The sequence below is a fragment of the Xyrauchen texanus genome, chromosome 2, assembly GCF_025860055.1.
Source record: "Xyrauchen texanus isolate HMW12.3.18 chromosome 2, RBS_HiC_50CHRs, whole genome shotgun sequence".
Classification (NCBI taxonomy): domain Eukaryota; kingdom Metazoa; phylum Chordata; class Actinopteri; order Cypriniformes; family Catostomidae; genus Xyrauchen; species Xyrauchen texanus.
In genome coordinates this window covers 50,052,349-50,073,652 of record NC_068277.1, presented here as the reverse complement: position 1 = coordinate 50,073,652, position 21,304 = coordinate 50,052,349, and the positions used below count along the sequence as shown (strand labels likewise).

Genomic DNA, 21,304 nt, shown 5'->3' with positions numbered 1-21,304 from the left:
GGAGGTCGTTTTTAAAAAGGAATTTTGTCATACTGCCGACAACACAGAACACACTCTCTCAACAACAGGCGCGCTGCAACGTGACAAATGCTGAACGTGTTCCGAGCGACCTCTGTATCAGCCAATCAGCGAAAACTTCATCCTAAAATAGGCGTGGCTAACCATTCGTATCCGTGATTTGCTACGAGCACAGCCAATAGAATTGCTCGACGCGACGGATTGTAGACGGATTGGAAAAAGCACGTGTACTCATGTGTGTCTGGAGCTGAGGCTTGGGGAAACTGAAATCTGTATCACACACACTTGGGGCGTAATGTCGATGGACTGCAGAAGCAACAGAATACATTGTATAGCGTGCCAACGTTGTAAAATCAGGATTGCACTGTAATTTTGCTCTGGTATATGGAAATTGAAGGAATTGTCCTCTCGTTTAGAAGACAGAAGAAGAGTTTGATCCAGGAGGTAAGACCAGCATTTATTCTTGATGTTAGATTTAACGTTTCGATTGGGACTTTTGTACATCAGTCGTTTTCTGGGTTAAGTCATATTTATGTTTATTACACATTTATTCACGTTTAGTTTTAGAGGGCTTTCAAGCCGAACACGACACTGCGTTAAAACAGCTTGACGCAGCGTCAGCAATAAAACAACGCATGTAGCGGCGCAGCGGTCAAATACGTCCGCCTAGCGCATATTTATATTGAGAGAAAAGGTTTAAAAACATGTATTCAGCGAATTAAAATTAATTTGATGACACACTCACCAAGTGTGTTGAACAAGCAACGCATGTAGTCGCGAGCTTGAATTAACGTGACGCCACTTAAATGCGTATTTATCGCTGTACGATGAGCGTGAGCAAATTCCCCTTACCGAACAAGTTTCAACATTTGTTGGACAAAGTGCTGATTAAGATTACATTTCGACAATAAGAATGTAAATTGAACGCGTTAACTTAGTGCGATTTAATTATATGAAAATAACGCACATTGTCGTAAATTCTGCAAAAATGTTTTTGACGAATTTGAGGCTGTTTTTTCCTCTAAGGTTTAAACTAAGTTTAAATTGACACAATATGCTAAAACAGCTCGTGTTTTAAACTAGTGAGACACGACGCAAACAAAGTAAGCGTTAGTCTGAAGCATGCGTATACATCGTTGATCGACCTGCAAGAAATAGCGCGGAGGAAAGTAGGGCAATAATAGGGTTAAGTTCAGTGATATGAAAATAAAACAATGTTTTGAATTTTAAACCAGTTTGTATTGTCTAAATGTTTAACTTGACTGCTGCCGCGATATATATATATATATATATATATATATATATATATATATATATATATGATGTAATTAGGAATGTCGAATTGCATTCATTTTCATGAAAATTAACGATTTAATCGTTAACTTTATTACCACAGAAGGCATATGGATTACTCCAAGTAATATGTGCTTGTAGCCTTCTGTTTAATTATAATTTAAATTAATATTAGAGATGTAATTATTGGTATTTTCTTTTTTAAATATTTTAGTTCAGTGTATTTGAATGCATTTTAGGCTGGCAAGAGATATGCTATATGTAAGATTGATATCAAGCGTTTGAAATGGGTACTGCAGTCAATGCAAATATTGGATAGTTGTCTGCCCCACCTCAGACTCCAAGCTCATGTGGGTTGCCAGACTGTTGACACGCAAATTATCCAACTCCGCGTCAGTTTTAAAGGATTTCTGGGCTTTAAGCTGTCTCCATCTTTCAAAGGCATCTCCAATATTTATCCTTGTTTTACTACGCCTCTGGACATGGTGGTTTTTAGACTGAAGACGAGGCTTTTTAGGTCGGGTGGAATCTGTTATCTCTGATCCAGTTTGTTTGCTGGCCTCCATGACTGCAGCACGCAGTGTTGTTTGCCTGCAAACTTGTTCAAATCTGGCAACCCGGTGATGTAGAAATACTATTGGTGAGTGGGCAGTGGGCAGTATCACACAGGCCAAAACATAAACTGAAATTCCTGCCCGGAATGGAAACTAACAATGTAGCATTGTTATCGGAGAAGCCAGTATTTCAACTTAGCATGTTTCCTAAATCTCTAATGACGTATTATGGTCATTTTATGATTTAGTACAGTAAAAACATTACATATAACACCTTTAAGGGTGCACAATTGTGTTTATGGCAGGATTCGTAATGCACCACGAATGATGGTAAACAGTCTTCACTGCTTGCATGATTACTGAATGCATTTGTGCTGAAATAGTTTAATCAATCATCAATTTAATCGATGATATTTTTAATGGTTATTAATCATCCATTTATCAATCATTAACATCCCTGTAATGGATTTGAATTATAATGTTTATTTTTATATTTAAAGTCGTTTTAATTATTATATACTACATTGTCTTTATTTAGGTGCCTTTCTCAGTTAATACTCATATGCAACATCATGTAATTTAATTCAATTAAATTTTTTAATTCATTGACAGCCCTACTTTTTACATATAATATTTAGTCATAATTTTTGTCTTTTGGGCAAAAATGGTCTTTAAATTTTGTCAAGATTTAGTCAAATAATTTTAAGTAAATTTTTCTGACTTAAATTGTAAAAAAAATCGAATAAAATATTGTTGAAGAAACCAAAACATTTTACGTGATAATGTGAAAAATGGCAAATGTATAAGTCATACAACATTCGTACATATTAAAAATATAGATTTTTAGGGGGGCTGGGTAGCTCAGTAAAGATAATGACTACCACCCCTGGAGTCACCAGTTTGAATCCAGGGCGTCCTGAGTGACTTAAACCTGGTCTCCTAAGCCAGCGGTTCTCAACCTTGCCCGGTTGCTAGGGATGGTAGAGTCACATGGGGTAACCTCCTCGTGGTTGCTATAATGTGGTTCTCGCTTTCGGTGGGGTGTGTTGTGCGTGGATGCCACAGAGAATAGCGTGAAGCCTCAACACGCGCTATGTCTCCACGGTAACGCGCTCAACAAGCCATGTGATAAGATGTGTGGATTGACGGTCTCAGATGTGGAGGCAACTGAGATTCGTCCTGATGCACCCAGATTGAGGTGAGTCACTACACCACCACAAGGACTTGGAGAGTCCATTGGAAATTAGGCATTCCAAAATTGGGAGAAAATCCATATATATATATATTTATTATTATTATTATTATTTATTTTTTTTTTTTTTATGATAATTAAATATAAAAACTGTCCTTGTGAAAACCTGGCCTCTTGAACAAATAATATTTTGGTTTTTCCCTCTTCTAAAAATATTGCTAGTGCCTTGTTAATTCCTTGCTGTATTATTTTTTCATCACATTGTCATCAACAGTAAGCTTGAATCAGTTAATTATTGTCGTGGTCATTTTTGTGTCATCTTGGTTATTGTTGTTGAATTAAAAATACCCCTTAAGATTTAGGTAATTAGAGATTAACACAGAAGCTTACTGTTTCGATACAAACAACTGATAGCATCTGACGTATGAATGTCATTACGTAAACTTTCAGCGCACAAATTAAAATCATGTTATGTTCTTGTGAGATTATGTAACGGCAAAAGCTGCAAAGATAAATATATCTTATTAAGCACATGCTTTAAATGTGTGCACAGGTGAATGTGTGGAACTGGTGATGTTGACAAAGACAAAAAGTGCTCATTCAGAGATCCTTGGCTCATACATGGGAAAACACTGTCATGAGCATCGAGCACTCTGTTTGTAGCAAGTGACAGTTAACAGAGCGCAAATTCACTTTGTAGCACGAAGCACATACAGTCTGCACATTTATTTAATTAAATAGCAGTATTTTGCGGTTTATAATCACTGAGTCACGTAGCCACTGGCTTTTCCTGTGTGGGAAGCTGTTGTCATATCGTCAGAGCTCATTGGTCAAAACAACACCAAAACACATCAAAATAAAAGCTCAATTTAATTTAGGGAAATATATCACTACTGTATAGTTATGTAATATTCACTGTAATGCTATAAATAAGCAATATCTCACATCTGTGGTGCTCTGTTATGCAGCACTTTTAATTGACAAAAATAATTCCAATGTACATGACAACGATTACCAAAAAGTATGTACCTGTACTCTCTAAAAAAAATGGTATCGAGACATCACTAGATTTACTAGGGATGAACTAAAGCAACACTATTCTAGAACATTTTCTTACATCTTGATTTTAATGTGTTCTATCCATTTCAGTTTGTAAAATGTGGCATTAATGTTACATTGATGAAACTGGGCAGGGGATTTCTGTTTCTCAGCATGCTTTGCATGGGACTCGGAAGGAGTTGTTAGTGTTAAATGTTTTGTTATGTTGAGATGTTGAAGAGTTTCTGTGTTGTTGGAGTTTTGTGGGGTATCCATTATGGTGAAGAGTGGAGCTTAAGCTAACGATGAGGACAGGTAGATGTCGCAGATGAAATTGATTGCTCGTTTCATTGCGCAAATGCTGTGCTAACCATAGCATAGTTACTAAACTACACTCTGTAGAGCTTCCATTTAGCATGTATTTTGCATGCTACCATTTACTTTCACTGCGTACATAAATAAGAGATTTATTTGAATAACATTGATATACATTTTTTGGTGGTTTACTCAATTAAACTAGTTTTTTTCTGGGTTCTTAAATGTTTCTGTTGATATTACATAGTCATTTTAAGTTAAGAAAACTAATTTCACGTCCATGTTTTTTGCATGATTAAGTGGCGGTTCTTGGAATTTAAATATGCATCCTCCTACAATCATGTCTTAAATTCCATTTTATAATAGCTTGACAATGGTTTAATTTTCGCATCATGCTTTGCTTCATACCACAACAATTTTACCTTGCTTAGTAAATTGGCATGGATATGAGAAATTTAATGGAAACAAAACTGCTAGTTGTAATGGACTCTACATAAGGGTGGTTAAAGTATCATAATGGACGATCTGTCTTGGGCTCTTTACAACACATTGATGTCTAGTGGTAGGCTGTACTTCACTAATGCTAAAGAAATAAAAGCTCAAATAGGTTGTTCTTGTGGATAAGATTATAAGCAGGTCAATATTATCCAGTCAGCCTTCTAATAAAACTAATAAGAGAGACGCTCAAGTAATATGCCTAGTTCTGTTTTGCACATGTTTTGCAACAGTTTTTTAAAAGGCATAGCATCTAAATCTGAACAACTAGTTGAAGAGCACAACAGTTAAATGTTGATTACTTGATATTGCCGCAGTGACCTGAGAGTTCAGTCACATTTCAGCACTCTTCATTTAGCAAATCACTTTATTCTCACTCTATCATTAATTCCCCAGTATAATTAAATATTTCCTTCTTTGTCTTGCTTGTCTTGTACTGCACAAGTTCAGCAGTAAGAAATGTGCTCTAGATGGATAAAAGTATTATGGCAATGGGCGATCTAATCGTATGTTTGGTTGGGCGATGTCCCCTAAATTGGCAGTTGACGATGTTGACAGTAAAACATCGCGATGGACGATGATATCGTCGGTGGGGGGGGGGTTATATAATTTCATATAATTTTCAAAAATTATATGACAGATTATAATTTCGTTATTTTACTATCGACTAATGACTCGGCGCTTTATCAGTAGGTTGCACGACACGTGAAGCATTTTTTTTAGCTTTCACTTAAGAGTTGTGCACTTTTTATTTTAATATATCTCTTACATAAATACTATTTTCCACTTAAAAACTATAATTTCAGTTATTTTACTATCCCAACTGACTCATCTGCGCTTTCCAATAGGTTGCACGTAAGGGGAAAAATATTTCTTCCACTTAAGAAGAGTTGTGCACTTTTAAGCACTTTTTATTTTAATATATCTCTTTACATAGATATTGTTTTTCTACTGAAAAACTATAATTTCGTTATTTTACTAGCCCAACTAATTAGTAGCCTACTCATCCGGGCTTTTTAATATATTAGCTCTAAGAAAAAAAAGTCGTCTTTGGGCAGCCTTCTTGCGAGAGAGCAGCCACAGCCACACTCACTGATGAGCAAAGGTCGAGGCAGAAATGACCATGTACCTGCAGGAAATGGCCATTGATGGGGAAGAGGACCGGCTGACTTGGTGGAAAACGAATGACAAAAGGTTTCCGTTCATGGCAAGATTAGCACGGAAATATCTGTGCATATGTGCTACCAGTACTCCATCAGAGCGGGTCTTCAGCACAGCGGGTAGTGTAGTTACTCCAATCCGCAGCTTATTAAAACCAGATAAAGTGAATATGTTGGTATTTCTGGCCAGAAACATCGAAATTTAAACATGGTCTATGGTGAAAGATATTAGACTTCTTTACGCATTTTTCGCCATCCGTTGCAGAGCTATTCGATTTTGCATATTATTTTTTAAACGTTCATTTGTGTAGTTCATATGACCACTTTACAATATTTCAATAACATCATTTATTTTGTAGCCTGTGCTGAAGTTAATTGTGCTGCTAATTATAAGTGAAATGTTAATGCCGAGTTTCGGTCTGAGTGTTGTTCCAGTTTTCTTGTTTTATTTGTTGTTGTTCTATGTTTTAATAAATGTGTGTTATTCATATTCACCTTGTTTCTTTCATTTGATTTGACATTATGGACTTATGGCCAAGGAAATTTTTCTTTAAAAGTATTAACCAGACAAAAGTTATTTGACATTCGCTGGTCTGGGTTTATCTTAAACTGCCGCTTCAGTGTATACAAGAGCTATGTGACAATGAGCAAGATTTTCTGAGACACTACAACTACTAATAATTAATTAATAAAGGCTATTTTCTTGTAGCCTACAACATAAAATATTTTAATCTAAATGTACAGTGTAAGACGTAAAAAAAAGACGAAGCTAACAATCAATATTTGTGTAGCCTGCCTGACACGGTATTTTCACAGACTAACACGTCACGTCTCTGGCATATACTACAGTATTTAAAATAGCATATATGCATTAGTTATATTCTCAATTTAATTTACAGAGCAATCCCTGCAAAGTTTTTAGGTTAACTATAGAAGAGACTAGGATTAGTGAGTCACACTAGCAAGACTTGCAAAAGGGGGCGTGGCATCACGATGGTGGCTCTACATCGTGATGTTGGTCAGCCATCACGATGGACGATGATATCGTCCATCGGCACAACCCTAATCGTATGCAAAACATTTGTAGCTTGTTGAGCCACAGATTAAAAGAGAGTTGAAGTTTTTCATTAGAGGTCATTTGAAAAGGCTTAGGCTTACAAATGGGCTTCTCAAGGAGAGGACTGCCATCTCCTAGAGGTTTAGAATGGAACTGCAGGAGGCATGTCAGATTGTGATAAGAATGTCAATGCCAAATTACATTACATTTTTATCATTTTTAAACTTTAGAATAATGCAAATATAACCCACCTTTTTCCTATTATTTATGTAAATGTTAAATGATTTAGATCACAAAGGTGTCCAGCATACCAAACAGGTCGGGAACCATTGTTTAGAATGGTCTTGATTTGGGATATTCGAACTGGGAGATATTCGAACATATAAATGTATATTTATATTTGCCATGTTGGTAATATATCTTAGAATAACTGATTGGCTTACTAATTGTTTGGTATTTGCTGTAAATAGTCATTCACAGTTGCACTACTAAAATTGTAGATCTTAACTCAGTAGCTCCAAAAATGGTATTGGATCATTAGGTTGCCGGGCCGGCAACAATCCCAGAGAGGAAGTATACACAGTAAGACAACACTCAATATATATTTACTCCATCCCCTGATTGTCTGATGAGATTAAGTGTTCTAGAGGGATAAGGGAGAATAAGTGTACAGGTGGAAGTTACTTGCTGATTTTGGACCACTCAGGAATAACCCCATAAGTTAAATACTCAATTTATTGCCCTATCAGCAGAGGTCCAGTATAATTATCCCCCACTTGCTATTGCAAATGCAGAACTAAGATTCAGATTGCAGTGATTGAAGTTGGAGATGTAGAAGGTGGATGTGTGGCTATATAAACTATACTCTTGGTTACCAAGGAGACCAGATCTGAGCTCTCATGTGCTGCACCACTTCCTTGCCTGCGCATATGTGTGCTTGCGTTTACACTTAAAATCCCACACAAAGACGATTGCATGATATTTGGAATTACTGATTGAAAAACGTTGGAGACCAGTAGCATTTTCAGGCTGTCCAGAAACAAGAAACAATGTCATCTATCATCCATTAGCTAATTCAAGACTAATAACTAGCTGCATACTTGTTTATCTGTTTGTTATAAATTGACACTTACTTTTTGTTCCTTTTCTTGACAGGTGTCTACTGAGATGGGATAAAACAGATGAGAAACGAACAAACCCTGAAAAAAAGCTGCATTTCTCAGTGGCTGTTTTTGCGCTTTCTCTCGCACTGTCACACTCCATCTGGCTCTGCAAGTAGCCAAGTCTGTTTCATAACAACCAGTCTTGTCTGGTTTTCTGTGCTAAACAACAGTTTTGAGGTGACGTTTAACAGTGCTTGAGGCTACAAGCCACTTGTCCACTTAAATTGCCCTCAGAGGAAATCAGACACACCATGATACTTGTTCGTGGAATGAATCAATGAAGAATATTTACAACAAAATGATTTCACATTGTAGTTCATCCAGTCCAACATAGTGAACTTATTCAACGTAATCTTTTATCAGGTGAATCTCATCACCTAGGCAATCATTTATTCTCACAGTATTATGAGTGATGACAACTCCGACTCTGCCCCCAGCAATGATACACGTAGAGGGGCAGACAAAGCGGCAGGGTCTGTTAACTGTTCCTGCGGCATGAGTGAAAGCTCTCCATCAAATCCGGCAAGTAGCGGGACGGAATTATCACCGGGAGGGGTATCTGATCCCAAGGGATCCACAGGTGACAACCAAGGGACACATTCTGATGATACGGATGCACTATCGAGTGGAAATGACTCTGGGGAGAGGGAGAGTGAAGAAGGAAGGGAGAGAGGGAATGGATCCAGAGGGAGACGGTCAAACAGAAGTTATCAAAGTTCCTCCAGTCAGAATGGAAAGGACTCTGCTATGTGTCTGGAGACTACGGAGAGCAACAAGAGGTAAGAGAGAAATTTTCCCACACTCTAGAGTGGCTATTATACAAGTCTTCTGAATCCATACAATAGCTTTTGTGTCACATACATGTGAAAAAGTAATGTTTCGGGATCAATGCAAGTTAAGCTCAATCAGCAATGTTTATAACCACCAAATATAATTTTGATTCGTCCCTTATTTATTTAAAAAAATAACATTTTGACTCTTGCCTCCTTTTCTTTAAAATAGCAAAAATCAAGGTTACAGTGAGGATGATTAAATGATGACTGAATTGTCATTCTTGTGTCAACTATCCCTTTTAGAAATGTGTTGGGTTATCACTGGTTAAATGTCTAAATTCACACACTCTTGTTGTTAATCTTTGCCTCCTCAGCTCCAACTCCCAGAGTCCCTCTCCGCCCAGCAGCTCTCTGGCTTATAGTCTGTTGAGTGGCAGCTCTGAGCAGGACCCACAGTCCACCAGCGGTTGCAGCAGTAACCAATCCGCTCGAGTCCAGACTCAGAAAGAGTTGATGAGAGCCCTGAATGAGCTGAAGATCCGCATGCCACCAGAGAAAAAGATGAAGGGACGCTCCAGCACCCTTAACGCCCTCAAATATGCCCTCAGCTGTGTCAAACAAGTTCGAGGTGAGAGACTGAAGAGAGGGAGTTTTTGGTGTATAGGTTTACAGAGACCACTGCAGTATACCATTCGTGGGCTGATTTTCCCCCTAAACACAGTGGCTCTGTGCCACTATCAAAACATTGCCCTGTTTGTTTAAGGATTGAGAAATGGCATAATTCAGTATTGTGCACTTCATGTGTTTGTGCTTTTTTTGCTTTGAATCTTGTAGCCAATCAGGAATACTATCACCAGTGGAATGTTGAGGAGTGCCATGGCTGTAGTCTGGATCTTTCCACCTTCACTGTTGATGAACTGGAAAATATCACCTCTGAATTTACCCTCAAAAATACAGTACGTTGTCTGTGACACTTACATGATATCAAATCTACATAGGCTAACATAATGTTTATAATCTATAAGTAGCTTAATGGTAGTTAGCGTGAAAACTTTAACATTAATGACATTTTTCATCACATAATCATCCCCAAAATGAGGCAAAAATTCATCTTTCTATTCTTTTTTTTTGCCGGATTTAAGACTTATCTTAAACTTTATCTATCTTTACCATAAAACACATATGGTACATGTGAGGTCAAGAAGAACCTCCTTGCCAGTAATTTGATCTATTGTCTTCAATATCCCTTGACCAAGTGCACATTGCCTTCAGAAAATTGAATAATGAGTCATTCTTTGGTTCACATTTAATTCATACATATAACATGTCATACAGGTTTCAACAATAAGATGGCATGGGTTTATTTGCCTTATACATTAATAAACCACGTTATTTTGTCAGAATTGCTGTTACTACATGCTTGTCTGTCTTTCTCCTGTGCAGGACACATTCTCCATGGCGGTGTCATTCCTGTCAGGAAAGGTGGTGTACATCTCACCACAGGGCTCATCTCTTCTGCGCAGTAAGCCAGAGAAGCTGCATGGGGTGCTGTTCTCTGAGCTGCTGGCCCCTCAGGATGTAAGCACCTTCTACAGCAGCACAGCACCCTGCAGACTACCTTCATGGGCCTCCTGCATCGGCTCTGGTATGTTTATTCATGGTATATTAAAGTCAAGCACACCTATTCTTAGCCACACTACTGTATACAAATGAAGGTTTATGCAATTATATTAAATTCTCTCCACTTCTTTGACTGTAGCCTCTCCTCCGGTGGACTGCACCCAAGAAAAGTCTATGTTTTGTCACATCAGTGGAGACGTCTCATCCAGTGTTGATATGAGGTATTACCCTTTCAGACTGACCCCCTACCTGCTCACACTTCGAGACTCGGACACAGCATTCCCCCAACCCTGCTGTCTGCTCATCGCCGAGAGGGTGCACTCGGGATATGAGGGTACATATATATATGCACATTTTCTTGGCTTGTTTATAACCCCATCAGTTTTTTGCTGCTGTTTGCATTTATGGAGTTTGCTTTCAATTGTTTTAATTGTTTATCTCCCCGTCTTTATCTCCATCCCTCCCTCAGCTCCTCGCATTCCTCCGGATAAGAGAATATTCACCACCAGTCACACTCCCAGCTGTCTCTTTCAGGAGGTGGATGAGCGGGCAGTTCCTCTATTAGGGTACCTGCCTCAGGACCTGGTGGGTACTCCTGTGCTGCTCCTCATCCATCCAGAAGACCGACCTATTATGGTGGCCATCCATAAGAATAGTGAGTCCATTTTCCCCTCTCTTTCTTTAGCCTTTATCCAATTTTTTAATGAGAGTGGTGTGGCATAGTATATTCAAATTTCTTTCTCTCTCACAGTTCTTCAGTTTGCTGGTCAGCCCTTCGATCACTCTCCTTTGCGGATGTGCGCACGCAATGGAGAGTATCTGACCATTGACACCTCTTGGTCCTCTTTTATTAACCCCTGGAGCAGGAAAGTGGCCTTCATAGTTGGCCGCCACAAAGTCAGAACGTAAGAATGCATGTTTACAAGTATATACAGGGTCAAAAATGATCAACCGCCAACAGAAAAAATTTAATAACAGAAACTTGCTCATCTTTAATGATTCTACTAGTGACAAATTAATACCATTATCATAGAAACAGTACTTTTGTTAAAATTGTTAATGGAAAATAATGCAAAATAACATTTCATGGCTGGAATAAAGATATTGCTAGTAATTAAAATATAAATATATTTTTAATTCACTTGCTATAGACCGGTGTGGTGAAAAGTTAAATTTGGTCCTGGGATACACATACATATATGCACAATTGTATGTCTTCAGTTCAAAAACACCTTGATTTACCTACTACACATACATCTAGACATGTGTTCAACAGAAACACACAGGAATACACACATGTAATTCCTCAATCACATGTAGACACAGATAGACATCCACAGATTTTGTACGAGTTCAGTATTTTTCTCAAGGACAATTTCTTTATCTTTGTAGTTGAAGGTGTAGCTCAACTGATAGAGCATGACATTAGCAATGCCAAGGTCACAGGTTTGATTCTTAAAGATCAAATACTGATGAGTGTATAAAAACTGATAAAGGGTATATATTAGTCGTTTTGGATTTAAAAAAATGTAAATGCCTCTGATGCACTCGAACATGTACCTATTTACCTCTCCACTCTTTTCCTCCAGCTCTCCACTGAATGAGGATATCTTTACAGTGCCGAGGGGTCAGGAGGAGCGGGCCCTGACCCCAGACATTGCTCAGCTCAGTGAGAAGATCCACAGGCTTCTGGTGCAGCCTGTCCACAGTGGCAGTTCACAGGGCTACGGCAGCCTGGCCAGCAACGGATCCCATGAGCTCCATCCCAGTGCAGCCTCCTCATCAGAAAGCAGTGGACCAGGTTTGGAGGATCCCTCTCAGTTCCACAAACCTGTAAGTGTTTTGAGATGCACACACAAGCACACCTTAAAATCATGTCGTCCGATTAATCAAATAATGAATAAAAAAAAAAATATTTGAGAGAGATTGCAAAGGATAATGCACAATACAAGTATACAGTCGGACCATGAAATTTGCTCAGATAATAATTTAGCTTAGACAAAACATCTCTAGTTTGATAAATAAGGTAGAATATGAAGGCATGGGATGAAAACATTATTTTGAGATTGTTTTCAAGATTTTAAAATTTTAAGGCATTAAAAATTGGGTTTTTAATTCTGTCCGGCCATATTATCGCACTGCTAAATATGTATGCACACAGAAATATGTTACCACATGAACAGTTATCTCACTGACTTTTCAACAGATGACCTTCCAGCAAATTTGCAAAGATGTTCACATGGTGAAGACCAGCGGACAACAGGTCTTTATTGAGTCCCGTAGCCGACCTCCTCCTAAAAAACATTCCACCGCAGGTAAACACACATACAAACACATTTTGTATTTACTCTGATGTTTTATGGCAGTAGTTATTTTTTGTGGATTATTTACCACTCTTTTCTGTCCATTTATAAACAGGTGCTTTGCAAGCCAGTGTACCAGCAGTTCCCAGTTGCAGTTTCTGCCCTAGTGATGCCCCAATTTCAAAGAGCTCTGCACCCTCACCTCCCACCTTCTCTTATCAGCAGATCAACAGCCTAGATAGCATAATCAGGTGAATTTTTCAGATCATTAATGCATTGATGGATTTCCACTTGGATAAAGAGTCTTTGAACCTCTTATATCAATAACAAAAAATGCTTGTGTGTTATGTTCAGTTGTCCATTATAAAGCAATTGCTTTGTGGTATAGGCAAATATATGCATGTTAGTAAAGTGGGTAATGGATCTTTGGACATTAGGTATGTAATTTAATTAAATGTAACTGCTGCAGTTCAGTGGCAGGACCTGGGTTCAGTGTTTTAACATGCATTTGTTTGGTTCCTCAGGTATCTGGAAAGCTGTAACATCCCCAGCACAGTAAAGAGGAAGTGCTGCTCCTCCTCCTGCACCGCCTCCTCCACTTCCGATGATGACAAACAGCAGGACACTCATGGCAATACTATAGGTGGGCATTGCGATACTAAACTAATGCATTACAGTATTTATTGTATATATTACAATGCTAAATGTAGGAGAAGATGGGAAAAGATGCCCCCTCTTATGTACAATGTGCATTTACTGATATTGTAATATGTTGGATTATGCATCATTCAATTTATTATTAGTAGGAATAAATGGAAACATTTGCTTATTTAATTGCTATAGCATAAAATCATGGAAAGTGGCCATCTTTTGTTTTTGTTTTGGAAAAAGATTATGAATGTATAACGTGAAATTATGAATTGGGCACAATGCAAAAGAGTATTAAGAAAGTACATGAGGTCAGTTATGATTCCATGATGAATGTTTAACAAGCCAAGCTTTTTAGCAAGGTCCTTTTGAAAATGTTAGTGATAAAAACAATGAAGATTCAGAACATCAGTTGTTAAGATGTGCAAAAGATAAGGTAAAAGTGGATGTTTGCTGTAGCACAACGTAATGTGTACAACACAAAAATGGCAGGCATAAACTACAACCTTCAAGACAAGATGTGCATTAACGGATGCCTTGACTTGCAGTTCCTCGGGTGTCATTGGTAGAGGAGAGAGCTTTGTTGCCGCCGCTGGCTTTGCACAGTAAAGCAGAAAGTGTTGCCTCTGTTACCTCCCAGTGCAGTTTCAGCAGCACCATCGTCCATGTGGGTGACAAGAAACCTCCTGAGTCAGGTGGGCAACTGGGTGTGAGTGTGAATAAGACAGTGAAGCAGGGACATTGTGCATTCCAGTTCTTTAGGAAGGTATTCTGGAGTCCTCCTTTATATCTCACTTCCACCTTCTGTTTCTTTTTTGCACTCTCACAGATATTGTAATGGAGGAAGCACCTTCAACTCCAAATACTGCTCCTGCCACTCAACCTCAAGCTCCTTTCATGGCCACACCCTTTCTGCCCCCTAGCCCCGCCCCTCAATCCGATAGGGATGGAGTGAGAAGAGGATGTCCAGGAGGAGCTGGGACAGCTGGAGGAGCAGGTGGAGAAAGGTTGGGTCTCACAAAAGAAATCTTGTCTGCGCACACACAGCAACAGGAGCAGAACTTCATGTACCGTTTCAGAGACCTGAGTAAACTCCGAGTGTTTGACCCAACTTCAGCTGTCCGACGCCAGACATCTGTGCCCTTAGTCAAAGGTAAGGTCAAGCATGTAAGCATTCACACACAATGCAACATACACAGTATCCTCCAAGAAAAAAAAAAATTATATATTTATAACCATTCTCTGTTGACCGCTCTCATCAACAAGACATTTGCATCCGCAGAACTGACGCTCACTGGATGTTTTTTGTTTTTGGCGTCATTCTGAGTAAATTCTAGAGACTGTTGTGTGAGAAAATCCCAGGAGATCAGCAGTTACAGAAATACTCAAACCAGCGCGTCTGGTACCAACAATCATCCATGCGATTATCTAATCAGTCAATCGTGTGGCTGCAGTGCATAAAATCATGCAGATACGGGTCAGGAGCTTCAGTTAATGTTCACATCAACATCAGAATGGTGGTGGGGGAATGTGATCTGTTATTTGGACTGGGGCATGTTTGTTGGTGCCAGATGGGCTGGTTTGAGTATTTCTGTAACTGCTGATCTGGGATTTTCATGCACAACAGTCTCAAACATCCAGTGAGCGGCAGTTCTTTGGATGGAAACGCCTTATTGATGAGAGAGGTCAGCAGAGAATGGCCAGACTGGTTCAAACTTACAAAGTCTACGGTAGCTCAGAGAACCGCTCTGTACAATTGAAGTATATGATCTCAGAATGCTGTTCTGAGATGCAGGTTGGTGCTGTTTTGGCAGCACGAGGGGGACCTACACAATATTAAGCAGGTGGTTTTAATGTTATGGCTGATCGGTGAATATAAATGACAAAATAAAACACTTAATAATCCTCTTGCAGTAAAATGCACTAAATTGTTATGTCCGACATCTTTAATAAACAAATGTTTGTATTTCTGAAAATGTCCCAATATACTAAATTTCTGTCTCTTTCTCAATTTTAGGTGTCCGCTGTTCACGTGACTACCCAGCAGCAGGCAGTAGTGGTCGTAGACGTGGTCGAGGAGGCAAGAGACTGAAACACCAGGAGACTTCAGAGCAAGCGGGGTCTCGGAGCACAGCAGGCCCTCTCAGAAATCTCCTCCCTGGGGCTCCCACTCTGGACAGGATCTTGAATCCATCCATACCCTTGTGTCCCACAACCAGCTCCTCTTCCTGGCCTACTTCAGGGTCTCAAGCAAGTGTTCCCTCCGTCCCTTACCCTCCCGGCGTTCTTCCTTTTTATCCTGTCTATCCTCCACTCTCCCACCCTGTCTCAGACCTCAGCATACAGACAGGTCTACGCTTCCCCCTTCAGAACTTGCAGATGGCACCTCCCATGGTCCACCCAATGATGGCATATGTTCTGCCAAATTACATGTTCCCTCAGCCCAATATGGGCATGCCTCCACAATTCTACAACTCAACCCCGTCTTACCCTTTCCCCACTCCTAACACGGGCTCCCCTGTTCCTTGTCAGACCCCGAACCCAGCCCCACGTGCCCACTCTCGTTCAAGCACCCCACATTCTTATAGCCAAAGAGAGGCAGGGGCAGAGAGAGGAGCAGAGTCGCCTCTTTTTCATTCCAGATGCTCCTCGCCCTTAAATCTACTTCAGTTGGAGGAGCCACCCAGCAATCGGTTTGAGGTGGCATCAGCGTTGGCTTCAGGGCAGCAAGCCACATCTCCTATGCTGGGACAAGGAGGTGGGGCTGGAGGACAGGCCTCCTCCAATCAGAGGGGCTTGGCGGTGGACTCAAAAGAGAACGAAAATGTAAGAAACATAAACTGTTCGAATACTTTTACATTTTAGTCATTTAGTAGATGCTTTTATTAATGCCATCAGATATTTAAACAGAACTTTGAGAGATCTGTTAAGCCTGAGATTCAGAAGTATACCTCATGTGTAATCTATAAACTTGTATGGTCAACTGCAGGCCATTCTGGTTGTGTTTCAAATAATCATGTGAAGAACACACTCTGTATTTCACTCCAAAATCAAAGGGGAAAAAATTGTAGCTCTGTTTCAGACCTACAAGATTAAAAGATTAAGTGCGTAAAGAAGGACTTTTAACTTTAAACAAGCCCAAAACAGAAAAGTGGATCTTATTTGTAAAATAACAGAGACTTGGCTAAGTTACAATGCTCTATAATTAAATATTTACCAAGTTAAGCTTTTTATAGCCCAAATGTTTCCCATATGAAGAGTTTGTATACATATATATTTCACCACATGAGGTTTAATGAGGAACAAGGTTTATTATTATTCACAAGATATGAAGTTGGAGACACAATGTATATGCTGATAGGTCACGTTTCCAAATAGTCCCATTTTTCTTTGCATGCCCTCGCTTAAATTTAGATTACTTGATTGTTAAATCAAAATAGCAGCGGCCACGGAGGAACAAAAAAACAGTCGGCATAGATTTTTGCCGATAACGGATAGTTCCAAAAAGCAACTATCGGCACCGATCAATCGGTAAAACGGATATATCATTCTACCTCTAATTTGTGTATATATACACAGATCAGCCGCTGCTGCCTTAGAATTTGACAAAAAGGTGTCTTAGATATTTTGGAATACATTTTGGGATTAAATATGTCCCAGGTATGTTCTTGACAGCCTTCTTCAGATTAACCTGACAAGAAAGTAATCCTATCATTCATAAAACTATATTTTAAAAATCATAATCAGAACAGCATTCATTGAAGAAAATTAACTTTACTCAACCATGATCATGATGTTCTGTCATTATATTGTGCTATAGTGTTCTAAGCTTGTATTGTCCTTTGCAGGGTGAAACAAATGAGTCAAATCAAGATGCCATGTCCACCTCCAGTGATTTGCTGGATTTGCTGCTGCAGGAGGACTCTCGCTCAGGCACCGGCTCAGCCGCCTCAGGCACTGGGTCGTCAGGCACAGGCTGCTCAGGGTTAGGCTCAGGATCCAATGGCTGCAGCTCTTCAGGAAGTGGAACTCGTAAGTGCTTTATTAAAGATGGCTGAATCAATAAATATTAGTGTCTATATTGTTTGGTCCAGTTTACTTTGATACTAGATGTCTAGATGGCTTGTAATTCACAATTTAAGTTAAAATTAACTTTGAAATGAAGAAAACAACACATGTGCCTGTCTTCCCTCTGGAAACCAGGATAAATATGGAGTGGTGGTGGCGTAGTGGCTAAAGCACAGGGATGTTAATCAGAAGGTTGCTGGTTCGAACCCCACAGCCACCACCATTGTGTCCTTGAGCAAGGCACTTAACTCCAGGTTGCTCCGGGGGGATTGTCCCTGTAATAAGTGCACTGTAAGTCGCTTTGGATAAAAGCGTCTGCCAAATGCATAAATGTAAATAAGCACTCCTGACATAGGCCAGACCCCCAGTCTCCTCTCAGATAACACTGGTTTCTTTCAAGATACTCGGATCCTTTGATATGGATGCTTTGTTTAGGGGTTATGGATAGTTACTTTATGTGAAGAAATAAAATCTCAGGACTTTTCACCAGTTAAGACAATTGTTTGAGGGAAAAAAAAGAGTGCATTAATTAATTTCTCTTGTTTGTGTTTACTTAAACAGGAAGTAGTCAAAACAGCAATACCAGCAAGTACTTTGGCAGTGTGGACTCGTCAGAGAACAGCCATTCCCGCAAGCAGACAGCAGGGGGAGATGGAGAGGCACAGTTCATCAAGTGTGTCCTACAAGACCCAATCTGGCTGCTCATGGCCAACACGGATGAAAAGACTATGATGACCTACCAGCTGCCTATCAGGTAAATGTTGCATAAAATTGTAACTTTATCTCCATAAACGTCACTGATTTTAAATTGCAGTTAGTCTTGTACTAGAACTACACAAACACCAAATATGATTATAATTTCAAACTACTTTAATCCGTCTCATTATGATGCACACTTTTGCAAAAGAGAACTGTTAGCGCACGCATTACCAAACACCCACTGTAAAAGGCTGATCAAAGTTGTGATGGTTGTATATTGACCCAGTACATGTGTTTTGTGTTGCAGGGATAGAGATTCTGTATTAAAAGAGGACCGTGCTGCGCTGCGAGCCATGCAGAAACAACAGCCTCGCTTTACTGAAGATCAGAAGAGCGAGTTGAGTCAGGTTCACCCTTGGATCCGCACTGGACGCCTGCCTCGTGCTATTAACATTTCTGTGAGTTTAAATCTTTTAAATGGACTATTATTACAGAAATGAATTTATTTACTCTCCCTCATGTCGTTCCAATTCCATATGCTGTTAATGTTAGTGAAACATAAAAGGAAAAAAAGAAGAAGAAAAAGCCATAAATGTAGTCCATATTACTTCTGTGCTATATTCCAAGTCTTCTGAAGCAATGCAAAATTATTTTAAGTGATTTCCACTTTATTAGCCAGCAATCTACTGTCATTCATACTGGATTTGTTAAACAGACATGTCTATCCTCTTTACTGAAATCCTCTTTTAATAACATGGTATGCATTTTTCAGGCCTGTGCAGACTGCAGGTCCTCTCCTTCTGCCCCTTCTGCGGCTCCCTTCGATGTTGAGATCCATGAGATGGAGTTCTGCGGTGTTTTGGAGGTGGCGGAAGACGGCACCACAGCAAGAAAGCAAATCAAAGCGGACACAGTCATGGACAAGAATAAGTTAGAGGGAAAGGGTGACTCCTGCAAAGACCAGGAGATTGAGAAGAATCGGACTATTATGACATCACAAATCAATGACCAAGAAATGATGATAGAAGAACAGGAAGTGACCTCTCCTGTTGAGATGACACACTAAAGACACTAGTTGTCATCAGTCAGCAGGACACGTTGCTCATATCCTCAACTGATGACATCATTTGTATACTCATTAAATTATGCAGTTGTAATTATTTAAGTAGATGAATCCTTGTCAATAAATATTGAGCCAGCAAGGCTGACAGAAGATGAATGTGAAGCAGAACGTCCTATTTATGGAAAGACTGTGACATTATCACTCTGTTGCATAGTCGTGGGATATTTTATTTTTTGCAGAGAGGTTTTAACCTTTATGTCACTGCGGGGAACAAGGAGTACTTGGTTTTAGACCACACTGGATTGGACAAGTCCTCACACCCCACAGCTCAATTCCAGTTTTAGCAACCTACATAAGCACATTTTGTGGTGCACTTAAAATCTATTTCAAATATGTAAGGGTTAAACTTCATGGTTTTGTAATACTGAGCAGAACAGATTCAAGGACTCTGGGGACGTTCCAACTGTTTCTCGCCTTGTTCTTTTTACAAATAATAAGGAAATGTTCTTGTAATTTTTACAGTTGCTCACAAGCTTGTCAAATTAGCATTTTCGGCCAAATGTACACACACTAAACAGTTTATTTTGTTTGTTTTTAAGCATTCTGTATATATATTTTTTTTATACATTATTGGGGCAAAGGAAGATTTTTTTATGTGATTTAGTGTGTAATTGTTAAAAGCTTGAATGGATTGTGTAAAATGAACATTGCAACTGAAATCGCCTCAAAGAGGCTGTCAGGAATTATTGGAGAACTATTACAGTTTACTCTCACCACCAGTTCCAATTTGGAATTTTTGTTACTATCACAACAGTATCCATGGCAACTGAACTTTCCAAGAGTATTGCTTGCTAAGGCATCTTCTTGTTGAGTAGCACTAAGTGCAGATGGGAACGACCAGAGAAAGTTTTAGAAATAGTTTACCCAAAAAAGTAAATTCTGTCATCATTCACTCACCCTCATGTTGTTCAAAAACTGTAGGACTTCTGTGGAACACAAAGGAGATGCTAGACGATATGTTAGTCTCAGTCACCATTCACTTTCATTGCATCTTTTCCCAATAAAATGTATTTACTTTTTTCATGCCTCTGTTTCATGGATGAAAGTAATTCATATGGGTTTGAAACAACAAGAGTATGAGTAAATAATGACAACATTTTCATATTTGGGTTCTTTCAGATTGTCATAAAATTGTATTTGATATCAGCTGGATGGATGTTCCTCACACTTTCTCGAACTTATTTTATTAACTTTTATCTGTCAGTTACAGTCATGTGGCTTCAAGTCATCTTGGAGAAGTTTTTAAGTATTTTTCTGTATTTCTTTGTATATGAAAATAATAAAAAAGAATATGGTTTACACTTGTAGTCTGTAAATATTCCATGAATCAAAGTTAAAATAGGATTTAAGGGATTGTAAGAGTATACAGTGAATATATGTATGATTGAAATGCACATTGTGTGTTTTGGAGACGGAAGAGTGAATTAAGCGGTTTGTCCTACCAAACCACAACCATTTAGTTAAGTCCACTGATCCATTAAAAATATATAGAGGTTTTTCCAGTCACAAACAGCATTGCACATGCACCCAAATAACAAACATATTTACCCAAGTATAATGCACGCACAAAATGTTCGTGATTAAAATGATCATTGTATATGAGAGTTATAAAAGGGATTTTATGTCACTGGGATTTTAATAACATGGTTGCTTGTGCCAGTGCCCTGGTTAGAAATGTAGCTTGACTTGCGTTCTTTCACTGCACCGCAATATAACAACAGGCCATGCAGAATATACAGTATAACAACAGCAAAGTACAAAAGCACTTGCACTATTTGTGCTGTT

At 39.0% G+C, this 21,304-nt stretch overlaps 1 protein-coding gene across 1 annotated transcript; it reads left to right on the top strand.

Moving 5' to 3' along the window:
- Window positions 1–247: 247 nt before the first annotated feature.
- Window positions 248–20,816, top strand: LOC127654654 (period circadian protein homolog 1-like). The gene is given in 21 exon segments (XM_052141902.1): window positions 248–462; window positions 8,278–9,064; window positions 9,433–9,686; window positions 9,893–10,014; window positions 10,502–10,703; window positions 10,818–11,012; window positions 11,148–11,333; window positions 11,430–11,583; window positions 12,268–12,511; window positions 12,885–12,993; window positions 13,097–13,232; window positions 13,506–13,624; window positions 14,178–14,324; window positions 14,459–14,782; window positions 15,647–15,942; window positions 15,944–16,001; window positions 16,004–16,455; window positions 17,478–17,661; window positions 18,259–18,451; window positions 18,704–18,854; window positions 19,169–20,816. Coding segments are annotated over 20 exon segments (4,194 nt in total). The 5' UTR covers window positions 248–462; window positions 8,278–8,690; the 3' UTR covers window positions 19,463–20,816.
- The last annotated feature ends 488 nt before the right edge of the window (window positions 20,817–21,304 follow it).